Raw genomic sequence first — 14,353 nt, 5'->3', positions numbered from 1 at the left:
TGTACAATGGGTAAGGGAAACTCGGAAAGCAGTAAGGCCAAGACATAGCAGTGCTAGTGGCCAGCACATTAGACAGAAATATGCAGTGTGATACGGCAGCAGCAGCAAAGGTAATGTGGTGGGTTGTGGTTTTTTTGTTTTGTTTTTTTTTTGGGATTTTTTGGCAGAGGGCAGGGCGGGGCTGCATCCATACACACAGCATTGCAGGGCACGGAGTTAGAAAGCAATGTCTCTTGTGTTATACACCTAGAATATGATATTTGCTCTATTTGCTAGAAATATGGTGACACGCTGGAGAGCATTCAAGGAAGATCAGCAGAAACGATAAAGGGACTGTAGGGAAAGATTCATGTGTCCAGTCCACAAAAGGTGTAAATGTGAAGGCAGGCAAAGATTTAGTTAGCATGGTGCTGAGGGGTATATTATGGAATTCAGGGAAGGAAAAATAATCTCCCAATGGAAGCTGTGGAAGCCCAGTCACTTGGGCCACTTAACTAGACTGGCCAAAACACTTGCCCATATACAATAATAAGGAACAATCCTGCTGTGGCTGGAAAACAGACTAGACAGGTAAGATCTCTCTCTGACCTCTGGTATTAAAATCAATTCCAATCTTGTTGGGTTTCTTTTTTTAATCAAAACATGATTTATTTTTTTTTAAATTGAAAGTCTGTAGAACTATTCATCACAGTACAGGCTCTGAGATATTGCTGGATACCTTTTGCAAGCAATCTCCGGCCCAGGAAGAGCTTAGCCAGTAGAGAACATTAAAACAAGAGATGCAAAATAAGGCAATAAGCAATGGCACGTATTTGTGTATTAGAATAAGATTGCCTCTGGTGATTAGTACATAGCTATCCAGTGTCAGTTACTCTATTTTTTTAGCTTTCTCTGTTTTAAGGACTTAGTAACTGAGGTTTCCGGAGTCTATGGGATTAAGATTTTATGGCTCTTGCTGTCATCTCTTCTGACTTTTCTAACACCATCTCCCTTCTTCATTTCACTCCTGCTATGCATAATTGCCCTAACTGAATCCCCTTCTCTTCCCCCCCACACCTCCATTTTTATATGCCAAATGTAGGAGAAGCAGCTGTAAATCCTAACCTCTAATCCCACTATGCTGCACAAATCAGATCAGTTGTCTCAAATGAAGGTAACAATAAAGCAGTATAGCCATGTTTTTCCATCTTCTGCATGAACCTTCTCTTGATGATCCTGGCAGAGCTGGGGGAACTGACTCTTGTATGAGAAACTCATTTTGAACACTTCGTTCAGGAAGTTTGTAAAATGACATAAATGTGGGGGTGGCATGTTTCTGTTTTAGACGAATTCCATCTTCTGTTCCACATATTGCACAGAGCAGTTTCCCCCTGCTGCTCTCCCAGTAACATTGCTATTAATATTTCTCTTTCCATCTGGCTATAACAAACTACCCCAAAAAAAAAGGGTAAAAGAAGGGTGAAATAACTGATGTCCATTTTTTCCTATAGTTTAACCTCCACCTGACTGGTGACATCCACGCCATCACAGCGGCCAATAATCTAGTAGCTGCAGCTATCGATGCTCGTATGTTCCATGAGCAAACTCAGTCTGATCAGGTAAGAGATGATGTAGTTGATTCCATTCTGTGTTGTGTTGAGCACAGTCTATTTTTCCAAGATTTTTTGGACACTCTGCAGCTGCTAATTATATCTCATTCTTCAAGGCTCTTTATACCCGCTTGGTGCCTTTGATCAATGGTGTTAGGAAGTTCTCTGATATTCAGATCCGAAGACTGCAGGTGAGTTGATCAAGCTTGTTAGGTTTCTAGTACTGTTCTGTATGCGTCATCTTTACTCTGTGAAAAGATAAATTACAAAAACATTACATTGGTCTGTTTGTTGGTATTTATTTACACAGCATCCAAAAATGCATTACCCCACAATCCAGCTAAAGACATGTCACAGCCCTGTCCTTGAAGAGGTTTCAGTCTAACTTTATATGCTATTCAGCGAATGAGTAAACTACAAGGAAGTTAGGAAGAAACAAGGGCCCCTTATAAATAATCAACTGTTATTTCAGTGTCCTTGATGCAGCATAACTCAGAAATAAATAGTCCTTGCCCCAAATACACAGTCATAACTGAAGATGAACGTTTCCTGCTGTGGTATTTATTGTGGCAGTGAACACAAAAACCCAGCCTTCTGAACGTGAGCTGCTGGAAATTGTTTTAATACAAACTGAGCAAAAAAGGAGAGACGTATTTTATTTGCACATTCTGTGTGTCAGTTTTTACATGGAAAAATACTCCATTGAATTCCTCTCCTCTAGCTACACAGCTGTTCAATGATCATTTAAATGACTAGAACTTGGGAAGCAAATGGAGTCGTTTGTCAGCAAAAAGCATGGGCCACCGTGTGTTCCTGGTCTCTTTAGCAATTCTCTTTCACAGTAGCGACAAGATCATCTAGGTGGTAGGTTCAGGGGAAGTTATTGGAGTTGTCTGTGGGTTAATCAGTTGGCCTACCTATTAACATAGCCTGAGGCACTCAGAATTGTACAACTACTTCTATGTTGTACATCCAGAACAGGTGTCCATTGGGAGGGCAAGAACAACAGTCTCATTGTGGGGGCTCTACATTTTTGTATCATTAACTGGCTGTAATGTCTCCACCATGTGATACTCACATTTGATTGCCAGTTTCAGTCTCTACTCCTTTGCTGGGCTATGTCAGGTCAAGTGCTCAGGCCTATTATATGGAGTGTTACTGACAGGCTCTGCAGGGAGCCCTGGCCAGTCCCCTGCTGCTGCAGCGCTGTTGGCTGTAATGTGGAGGTGTGACTGGTAGCAAACATAGTCCTGCTGCCTCTGAGAACCCCTAGTGCTCAGGAGAGCGACAGAGGAGAACCTGTCCCTTCTTGCCTCTCTTCTGGTGACATGTAGAACTGTGTTGTCTAAATAAAATGCTTGCTGTTCCTAAATCAGTTCCATCGCTTCACTCATTTCTAAGCTTGTACTTGAATTGGGCTCCTTGAGATAATGCCTCTCTGTTAAGCATCTTGGCAAATTGCCCATCTTCAACAAGTTCCTGGTCTTCTGGCAGGGCTTTCTGGGATATTGACTGTCTTGTGACTGAATTGTTTAATGCCTCCTTTGTGCACTGTATCTAGCATGCTGAAGAAGCAGTGTTTTAATACTTATGGCAGTGTGCAATGACCCCCCAGGCCAAGTAAAGAGAAATTGGTGTAAATACACGAGACTGATGATTAGAACCTGGCACGTAAGGTAGAGCTTTGCATGATTTCTTAGGGATGCAGATGGAGGGGGCTTCCCTTCCTCTTCAAAATGTCACTAGCTGTCTTGTACCTGTGTTGACATTGACACTCCCTCTGATGGGAGGGACTGTGTTATATGCATTGCCCTCTGACAGAATTTGCGATTACCTAGTGGCACACTCTGCTTCAGAAACAGATTCTCCACTGCTGCTTTATGCAGGGAGAAGTAGCTCTCGGGAGGCAGCCTCTCCCTCCGTTTATTGCTAAAAATGGGGAAAGCTGCTGTACAAAGGCTCCTCATTTTAATACAGGCTCATTTCCTTCAACCTTTTGACTATTCCTTTTTCCCCCTCCTCCCCCCAGAAACTGGGTATTGAGAAAACTGACCCCGGGACATTGACGGATGAAGAGAGAAACAAATTTGTGAGATTGGATATTGATCCAGCCACCATAACATGGCAAAGAGGTACCAGAGCAATAGACAGTTGAACTGCCGGATGCGACAAATGTGTGAACAGAGGGGTTGTAAACGTACAGGGAGCTGTGTTTACTGGCACAACGGGGGGTCTGACATTGTGCATGCTCAGTGGGATAGATTCACTCTTTGGGCTCTTCTTTCAGTCTCAGTCCTAGAGCAGTTGACACAGATGGCTTGAATCTTGATGTGCTCAGGTGAGATTTAGTTAATTGCTACAAAGCTGTATTTCAGACTTTGCCAGTAGCTCAGTGAGAGAATACAAAGATTGGCAGCCCTGGTTAGCTGCCTAGTCTTCCCCATGCTGAGAAGAAGGGAAGTCCTTAGAGCTCCGTCCTGGCACTTGGTAGAACCAGGTTCACTTCCGTGCTCTGACACCAACTTCCTGCGTGACCATGAGGACAGATTTCCAAAGTTGTTTCCCACATGGATGTTGTGGGGATAAATGCAAGACTATGAGGTGCTCAGATACTATGCTGGTAAGTCCCTAGGGTAGATATGGTACTATTCCTTCCCTGCGAACTCCAACAGGGCTGTCAGCTTCAGCCTTCGCATTACCACTGAGTGGGTCAGGTCTTCAGCTCGCTCTGGTGACCTACGCCAGCTGTGAAGCTGCCCCACTGCCTCTTATTTTTCCTGTCTCAATCCATTAATTTCACTTCTTTGGTCTGTGTTAGCTGGGTGGTAGAATTTAATCCGGTCATTCTGTTAGCAGATTTTAAACCTTTTCATTGACCGATTTCACTACTATGCTAGTTGGTTCAGTTACAGCTGCCAGGAAGAAATGATACCTGATTAATTAAAACAGTGATTTTTAATGTCAAACAGCATTGTTTGGACCTTTACTTCCTCTAGAATAGCTTGGAACAGATGGCTTAACTCTCTGTATTTAATTATTTATTGCAAGAAATGTTTGAGTAACAGTAATTCAGCCTGAATAACTCTTTTCTGAAGTGAATGTTAAACTTCTTCTGTCTGTGGCATTCCAATAAGAAAAGAATGTAGTCTCTTGAGCATTTAAATTGTAGTTCGAACCAGGGTGGATAAAAATCATGTTTTAAATAACAATAAAATCAATTTTGTAAAAAAACTGATTTAAAAAAATTTCATTTTTTTAAAATCAGATTTCTAAAATTTTCATGTTTCTAGTTCTTTATTTTCTTACCATTTTATAGCCTTACAATGCTGAAGTGTGTTTTTTGTACTTGTGTCTTTAATTAGGCCTTGTCAACACACACAATGCTTTTACTATACTGGTCTAGTTTAACATGCTTTATTCCACTTCTTGTAAAGGAAGAAGCTTTCGTTATATAAAGTACCTTTACACTGGTATTACTGGATCCACATTAGGGCTTGTATTGGTGTAACCATAGCAGTTAAAAAACAAAAATCACATACATCCCTAGGTGAAATAGTTATACCAACAAAAATCTGTGTGTAGATCAAGCCTTGGTAGAAATAAAGTCTGCGTAAAATCTGAAATCCTCCTACAGTTAGGAACTAAGAAGTTTCATTATCCATACTAAAAAGGCAAGTCCAGAAACTCATTAACATCCTACTGGGAGAATGGTACAAATTCAAACACAACATTGACAAGCAAACATCCTGTGCTATATTTGCAACCAACCCTGTTTTCTGAGGTATTGAACTTCCATAAGTCAAGAAAGCTGAAATGCTTTGACTAAGTTAATTATTTGTTTTTTGAAAATCCAACACTCAGGTGCCTAAATATGGATTTAGTAGCCTATTTTTTAAAAAGATTGGCCTGTGTATATGCAAAAAGTTGACAGCATCAATGTATTGAAAGTCTAAATTGACGTTTCATTTTTAACTTTCATTTGATTTGACACTGAAGCAATTTTGCTTGTGTTCACAAACATTATACACTGCTCAGAGTGAAGTTTTTAATAAAAATACAAATTTAACCCCTGATGTTGTAAACACTTAAGTCACTTGCTTAACTTTAAGCACACAAGTCATTTGAGGTCAGTAGTGTGTGTGAGTAGAGCTATGTGCCTGTTTGCTGATTTAATTTTCAGTGTTTTGGTTTTTTACCTATGGCAGTTCTGTAACGTACAAACAAGGTACCCTACCAATAGTGACAGGTTTTTAAAAAATGCATTTACAAGTTATTTTCTTATAAACTTTATATTAAGATTACATTACAAATTTTCAGTTTAGTTTTTACAAAGGTTTTACAAAATTTTAAATAAATTTAAAATCACTCACTGGCTCAATCCCCTAAAATAATCATACTTGGTATTTACATAACGATATCTAGCTGTTCTATAGCACTTTTCATCCATACATCTCAAAGCGCTTTACAAAGGAGGTCAGTATCTTTGTCCCTGTTTTACAGATGGGGAAACTGAGGCACAAAGAAGTGAAATGACTTGCCCAAAGTCTCCTAGCAGGCCAGTGATAGAACTGGGAATAGAATCCAGGTAGCCTGAGTCCCGGTCTGGTTCTCTAGTCAATAGGTGACACTGCCCCTTTTATATAGTACTTTATATCTTCAAATCCCTGTACAGATATTGCACCCTCCCTCTACCCCGTGAGTTCACTGGAAATAACCATTAGCCCAACTTCAGTGGCAATAGCCAACTGTCCTTATGTTACAGGTGGGGGAAATTGAAACAGAAAGGCAAAACGGTGCAGCTAAGATTAGAATTCAGGACCTCCTACCTCACAAATCCACGCCCATTCTATAAGAGATGCTTCTAAAACCAGTGTGATTAAAGATCCCAAGTTGTATCCAAATTCATGTTTGCAATCCAAACCCCCGTAGTCAGGAGTAGAGTCCTTTGGGAGGTATTGTAGGAATGTACTTCGCAAATATCAGCAACAGACTGAGGTTCGTGCTTTCCTAGTGCTTTAAAAATATGATCCCTTTGGTCTGTGCAGCAGGCTGGTTAGAATTTTACTAGCAAAAGCAAACCAAAAAAGTTATTGGACTGATTTATTTTAATTTCTTTGATTGAATCCAGACATTATCCTATATCTCTCAGCAATGGGAAGTGAAATGTGTTCTCATATCTGGCTCCCAGAACTTAATGAGACTAACATCATTGGCAATATACTGTGAAGTATTTAAACTTGCAGCCAGTTGGCTGGAAATAAGTCTGTAGCGAATTCTGAATGAATATTTCTCACACCCAGTTCTGTTACGAAATGCAGAAAGAATGAACTGTTTGATACTAAAACAGTAGTGTCTGAGCATTTCTTTACTCAGTTCTTTGTGGGTCCTTATTTCTCTCTCTCTCATCCATTAGTATTTTCCCAATCTCTTGTTGTTGCCTGATGGGGATGAGACAGCCAGAGGGATAGTGTCAAGCCCCCTTTAGAGAGGAGGGGTAGTCTTGTGGCTAAGGGACTGGGCTGGGACTACAGTTGTGGATTTGATTTGTAGATCTGCCACAGAGTCTTTGTGCAACCTTGGGCAAGTCACTTGAGTTTTCTCTGCTTCAGTTTCCACCTGTAAAATGGGGGGGGCAGTGTTGCCTAGTGGATAGAACACTGGACCAGTACTCAAGAGACCTGAATGTCTATTCCTGGCTCTGCCACTGGCTTGCTGGGTGACCATGGACAAGTCACTTTACCTCTGTGTGCCTCAGTTTCCCCATATGTAAAATGGGGAGTATACTGACCTCCTTTGTAAATTCTTTGAGATGTAGGGATGAAAAGCATGATGTAAGAGCTAGATTTTATTAATATTTGATTATAATACTTCTGTTCCCTTTTGTCTTGTGTGCATAAATTGTAAGCTATTTAGGCAGGGGATTGTCTCTTACTATGTGTTTGTACAGCACCTAATACGATGGGCCCCTGATCTCGGTTGTGATCGCTAGATACTACCATAATACAAATAAGATGTAGTAATAGCTTGTAAAAGGGCTTTAAGATCTATAGGTTTGAGCGTTGTGTATTTAGTAGTAGTTATTTTAGTTTTTTAAACAGTATGGTCCTTCTCATCACTATCCCTTCTCTTAGTGATATCCGTGTTCTGAGTGACCGAATGGATATTTCAGAGTTTGAAATCACATGTATTAGCTTAATGTGGTGGTTTCTTTTTTACTCCCTGCAATTCCCCCCTCCCTGCAGTGATGGACACAAATGACAGGTTCCTGAGGAAGATCACTATCGGACAGTCTCCGACAGAGAAAGGCTTCACGCGAACGGTAACTGGTTCCTGCCTCTTGGGGCATTTAACCCTTTGAAAAGCAAGCAGGAGAAAAACAGTCCCTGAATAAAATTGTCATGTTCACCTCTGTGAGCCTTTCTTCCGCTAGGAATTAACAAATGTGCATTGTGCTGTCTCCCTGTTCAAATGAAGGTGAGAGGATGTGAAGCAGAGCCCCTAGCAGTGTTAAAATTCCCACCCCAAAACCTGCCACATTTGGTTTTAAAATTTGGTCACCAAAAAAGTCTTGTCTTGAACATTGGTTTCATGGTGGACTGGAATGATCTGTGTAGAGTCTCTTTACCTAAAACCAAGCCATGCAGAAATATATTTTATTTAGTGCAGCAATAACCATTTACAGCTGTTCCAGGGACTTACTTTCTTATAGAGATGAGTAGTTTTTTTTCCCACATGCTGCAGCATTGAGACCAATTACTTTAAAATACATTGTGGCATGAAACTTTATACTGGATTTCTGATGCTACATTATTAACTAGCTTATGTGCCTAGAGAAATACATTTTCATATGATGTTAGTAGAGTAATGTGGTGCCTGTGCATTTTTCTTTAAATTGCAGAAAAACCCTAATTAAACACTGTGAACTTTAAGCACTCTTAGTTGTGATACTATAGATCTGTTTCTTTTAAAATGACAAAAATAAATTTCCAAGAATTCAGTGCAGCTAAAATTTCTGCTTAGCAACCCTGACACTTCTCTCTCTCTATTTCTTCCCTCCCCTCCCCCCCCCCCTTGTTTGTTACAGGCCCAGTTTGACATCACGGTGGCAAGTGAAATTATGGCAGTCTTGGCACTCACTGATGGACTAGGGGATATGAGAAGACGATTGGGCAAAATGGTGGTAGCCTCTAGCAAGAAAGGAGAGCCAGTGACTACAGATGATCTTGTAAGAGAGCCATATAATTGCTACATCCCTAAATGTAAAACTCTCCTTGTTGCAAGTGAAAGTCCTCTGATGTAAAACAAGAAGATGGTTCCACATAGGAGGGATTGTAGGCTATTGAAAACTAAGGATGAAATCCTGGTCTCATTCACTTCAGTTTGAGTTTTGACTTCAATGAGGCTCAAATTTCATCCTGAGAAGAGAGTCAGTCCTCTTGATGCTAGGGCAGCTGGGAGGCTGTGTGTGTGTGATCGATCTCCTATATGTCAAGATGAGGTTTTAGCCCTAAGAATTAATGGGGAAATATGCAATGGCAAAAAATACTATGATTAAGGTGAATCACTCACGAATGGCTGCATTTTTGTAGGAGTACAGGGTCTCCAGAAAACAGCCTTGCAAAAAAATTAAAAAAAAAAAAAAAGTCCACTATTTCCCACTAAAAAGAACACTCGCTGTCCATTGCCTAGCACTGTCCCTTTGACACCCACCTGAGCCTACATAGATGTGAGTCATTGCTGAATTTGGAACTATATCTTTCAAAAGCCTCGTTTGCCAAAGGCCACAATCAGCACAACAGGGAGATGCTTGGAAATGTTTCCGTTTATTTCACCTTGTTTGGAATGAGCCCTTCAAGAAAAGTGGCCTCCTGTATGAAAAGTACCAATAAAAAAATCCACCCACTGCGCCAATATCCCAAACTAGAAACTGTTACAAATATCTTAATATTAAGGCTCCTCCCATCCATCCTGCCCCACTTTAAATCTTGGTGGAATAGTCACTTTGCAGGATGACCAAAAATTCAGCAGATTTGGGCTCTGCAGATGAACAATTAAGCTAAGTTCCAAAACTGGGCGCCCTTCATTGAAAATGCCCTGCTTGAGGCTTTCAAAGCCCACTAGGGGATTTAGCCACACAGTGTCCATTGAAAGAAATGGGAGCAGTGTGACTAATCCACTAATCAGTTTTTCAAATGTCAACTCCTGCCCCCAAGACTTTCCCAGTTAAACAGGCCTGGCTAGTTCAGAACCTCAGGGAGGGGAGAAAAACGTTCTTGTTACTCAGGCAGAGAGCACTTTGTCAGGGAGGTGCGTTAATACTGGTTGGAATTTGGGTAAAATCAGTCTTGAATTATAATTGTTCTTTACCTAATTGTTGCAAAGTAGAGGATCTCATCAAATCTAACTCACTGCTTCTCTCAGCCATTTGAGTGTCTTCCCCTAGATTTGGCCGGCCCAGTCTCACAATGTAATGCAGTAAAGACACACGCACACCTCCTCATGCCTCTGTAGGCCTTACACAGGCAAAACTCTAGCTGACTCAGTGGGAGCCTTGTCTGCCCAGGCCCTTCAGACATGGCACAGACAGCAGCAATGATATCACTGTTCTGTCTGGAAGTTTGAAAGTTAGAAAGAAATTTTGGAGCAAAACTTAATGGCTACAAGTTCCTTATAGGATACAAAGACAGTTGAGGAGTTTGGGGGGAATAGTTAGAACTGTCTAAGGGTCCATTGAATTATACAGAAATCTAGTATCAGTAATATTGCTTTGCAGTTTTTCATTATTTTCTTCTGGAGCTGGGTAAAATTAATCTATTAAATGCGAACAAAACCTTCTCAGAGTGAGATTGAAACAGGAATTAAATGAATCAGTATGTCTTTTTTTTTTTTTTAAATAATTGCAAATTCTCCTTGTGTATTATTGAATACTACAATCCAGCTGAGAATAAAATTGTCTCAGTGAAAGAGACCGGAAGGTTCAAGGGACTGATGATGGATCTTAGCTCACTCGTTCAAATCCAGTCGTTGGTGGTAGTGACTTAAAATTGTTACTGCCAGGGCTTTGTAGTGGTCTCAGTTCTGTACCTAGTGGACTGGTGTCAGTCACAAAAACGCCCTCTCCAATGACTCTAACAGATGGGGAATGTGCATGAAGATAAGGTCACTCACTCCCCCTTTGCAGGCATCAGAAGGATTGAGGCTCCAGGGTGGAGCAGTGAGCTACTGTTGCCCATGCTGAGCCTATTCTGTGGATAAATAGAAGACTTCAGACTCCAGTGAGGACAATTGGGCACCTCTTGCAAGCACCAAAATTCACTTCAAAAAATTGTTTCTGCCAGACAGACCTGCGTAGAATGTGGCAGTTGGATGCATTAGTTCTGAGGCCAGTAAATATAAATTTAGATACAAAAATGAAAAAAAAAATACATTAAAGACATTGAGATTTTTTTTTTTAATATCTTAAATAGGATTAGATACCATCAATGAAAGGAAATAATGCTGTGACTGAAAGAGAAGCTGAGGCAGTTAGCACAATACACTGTTTCCACATGAGTGTCTTATTCACTGCAGTGATCTCCCCCCTGTTGCATGACTAGACCATGTAGCATTCTTCAGTGGGCCGCATTGAATCGTGAAACTGGTACATCAGTAAGTGCTACTAGCTCTGTTCTTTGAAGGATCACCATGATGGAGGAAGAGCCTGGGTGTTGACTAGGAATTTCAGAATGGTACGAACACAGCCTTAGTAGATCTTGGGAATTGATGTTCTGTTCTCCTTTGTTCCCTTAGGGAGTGACTGGTGCTCTGGCTGTCTTAATGAAAGATGCAGTGAAGCCAAACCTCATGCAGACGTTAGAGGTGAGCAATACACTCCTTCATGGACTGCTTCGGTATGTACATTCACTAGACTGGCAAACTCAAAATGAAGCCTGGAAAAGCTGATTTAATTGCAAAGCTTTAATTTCATTTGATGCCTGTAAAAATGGATCTGCCTCTCCTGTTCATTCTTTCAAGCACTAGTTGGGGGATGTGAAATGTTTCCGGTTTGTTTGGTTTTTTTTGTTTTGGTTGGTTGGTTGGGTTTTTTTTTTTTTTTTTAATTAAAGGGAGGAAATTTTGTGTCTGTTAGTCCAGGGGAAGGGTGCTTGTCCCCAAGGGCTTTGGGGTTGCCGGAAGGAACTCTCATGCCAGCTCCCAGTGACTTGATCTCGTCTCTCCTCCTACCCATGCTTGGCACAAGGTTCTCCAGCAGAATTTTTGTAAAGGGGACTGTGGTTTGGGGTGAAGGAGCAGATGTGAGACCTATGATCCCATGTCCAGTCTGAATACCTGCTGGTTGTTACAGTGGAGCAAGGGGGATCAAGGAAGTGCAGCTTCCTCTCCTCTGCTGAAAGCAATGGGGAGCTCCCTTTTCTCTCCCTGGCCTGGGGTAGCAGCATCCCCTGCAGCTCCCCCTCCTTCTTGGCTGGTGCACCGAGAGCCCCCACTCTCCGTTTCTATCTCCTTTCACCACTGAGTAGAGCACAAGATGATGATGATTTATCTGTATGTTTTCTCATCCCCATCCAGTTGCTACGTTTTACTCCGCCCACCCCCCCACCCACAGTTTGAGTAAATAAATAACTGAACATTCTTCTTCGAGTGATGGTTCCTGTTGTATTCCACTGTGGGTTACGCATGCGCCTGGAGCTGGGAGAATTTGACAATAGTGTCCATTGGTCCGTGCATGTGCCCTAGCTCACCTCGTGCCTTGGATCGAGAGGATAAAGGGCAGGGCAGGGCGGACCAATCACCACTCCAATTCCTTCTCATCACCACTTGGTTCAGGTCGGAACTGCTCTGTGTCCGTAGCTTCAATCTCATCCCTTAAAATATGATTTACCTTGGTAAATAGTTTTGGCATTTTGTACAGTTCATAGTTTTAGTGTTAGATTAATCGTTGGGGGTACTGAACTATGGCCAAGACTCCAGATTTCACACTCTGCGCTTCTTGCCCACAATCTTCTTGATCAGCAACGATCACCAATGCCACATCTCAGCAAGGTGCAGTATCTGCCACTCCTTTCCCATCCATACCCAAGAAGGGTGAGAACTCCACCTCCAAACATACCTTATGGAAATAGTCGTGAGCCCTCAGTCGGACCCAGGCCAGGGAACCTCCCTGTACATTGGTCTGACTCAGCAAGGAGTGAACCTCCTGCTGCTAAATCTGACATTGGTGCCAGAGAATCTGCCTCCATAGACCCCCCGTGGTGGGATCTTCTTGGGATATGTATGAGACTACATCTTCTTCAAAATAGACTTCAAAGAAGTCGGACTGGGCTCTGAGCAAGCCCAACACTTCAGCCCAAGAGAACTTAGTGTGTCCTAAGTCCCGAGGCTTGACGAGAAAGTCCATAAACATTAGGCTCCATCAGTACTGTCATCGGCACCTCCCAAACCTCTGGATCTGTCAGCGCCGTTGAAGACTGTTCACTGACTATCCCGGCACCGTCCTCGTCAGCACCCTCTCTGGCTCTGATAGTCCGGACAGAGACACAATCCCTCTCAATTCGGGAAGAACTGGGTCCCGTGCACTCTGGAATCCCCTTTCTCAGGTCCATTCCTTTCCAGAGATGTTGACTGCTTGAAGAAGTTTATCGCCTGGTCCTTCCTCGAGATGCCGCTTCCCTCCAGCACCACCGCCTCTAGAGCAGGAATCAGTTTTCTCCTCATCGGGAGACACCGATCCAGAGGAGCTTTCGTTTCCTTACCCTACATCTCCTCTGCCACCCAAAACACTTGCACCACCTTGGAACCAACCTCCGCATTTAGCTCTGAGCCACTGGCGCTCTGTGACATGGGAGCCTGCACATCACCCTTTCAACCCTTCCTACTGGCTATATTGGGGGCCCTGGAACCAGGCACCCCCCTGCAGAGTCGGTCAGGTCTGCTAGAGAGTCACTCCTTTCCTCCCCTTGAAGGAGGCACTCAGATCCCCCACATGGATCCTTTCGAAGAGGAAGAGCAAAACACACCAGATTCGGCGGTTCTGCCAGAGCCGGCAAGACTGCCATCGTCCTCTCCAGAGGAAGCGGTAACCCCTGTGTCTCCCCCTCCCTGCTGAGTTCAGGCAGTTCTAGGATTATCTTCATAGAATTGTTGGCAAACTTCAGATTCCTGTGGAAGTGGTTCAGGAATCCCAACACAAACTCCTGGACATCCTCTACCCATCTGGATCCAACAAAATAGTGCCCCCCCGTTAATAAGGCTACAATGGAGCCAGCTAGGGCTGTTTGGCGCACTCCTGCTACCTGCGCTCCTGCCCTCAAGAGGGCTGGAAAGTGCTGCTATTAAGTGCCAGCCAAAGGGTCTGAGTTCTTGTTTTCTTGATCCTCTCCCAATTCTTTGGTAGTCCAAGCGGCTTCTGAAAAGGCTAGACAGCACCATCCCTGATCTGCCCCTGTTGACAAAGAAGATATGTCTAGACCTATTGGAGAGAAAGGTCTTTTCGTCATCTAGCCGCCCGCTCAAGATAGCCAAGTATCAGGCACTACTGGCCAAATATGACTTCTTGAACTGCTCCAAGTTGGTGGAGTTCACTGACAGTCTGCCACAACAGGACAGAGCTTGTTTCCAGGTGTTGATAGATGAAGGAAAAGTGGTAGCAAAGACCGCTCTCCAATATGCAGTCTGTGCCGCGGGCACTTCCTCTAGAGTCTTTATCCTCTCAGTCGGAGACACAGGGTGAGCCAAGGCTCATGCGTGGGCCAACAGACGCAGCT

General features: G+C 42.7%; 1 protein-coding gene across 3 annotated transcripts in view; it reads left to right on the top strand.

The window, feature by feature from the left end:
• Positions 1-14,353, top strand: part of MTHFD1 (methylenetetrahydrofolate dehydrogenase, cyclohydrolase and formyltetrahydrofolate synthetase 1) — a 66,156-nt gene that overhangs the window by 33,271 nt on the left and 18,532 nt on the right. For all 3 annotated transcript variants that reach the window (XM_074956362.1, XM_074956364.1, XM_074956365.1), the window contains exons 14-19: positions 1,491-1,598; positions 1,706-1,780; positions 3,619-3,721; positions 7,832-7,908; positions 8,674-8,814; positions 11,379-11,447. In XM_074956362.1, the coding sequence (XP_074812463.1) occupies positions 1,491-1,598; positions 1,706-1,780; positions 3,619-3,721; positions 7,832-7,908; positions 8,674-8,814; positions 11,379-11,447 (573 nt within the window). The remainder of the gene's footprint in view (positions 1-1,490; positions 1,599-1,705; positions 1,781-3,618; positions 3,722-7,831; positions 7,909-8,673; positions 8,815-11,378; positions 11,448-14,353) is intronic.

Source organism: Natator depressus, chromosome 6 (assembly GCF_965152275.1).
Source record: "Natator depressus isolate rNatDep1 chromosome 6, rNatDep2.hap1, whole genome shotgun sequence".
NCBI classification, from domain to species: domain Eukaryota; kingdom Metazoa; phylum Chordata; order Testudines; family Cheloniidae; genus Natator; species Natator depressus.
Note: the sequence above shows the minus strand (reverse complement) of the source record. Positions and strands in the feature narration are given on the sequence as shown.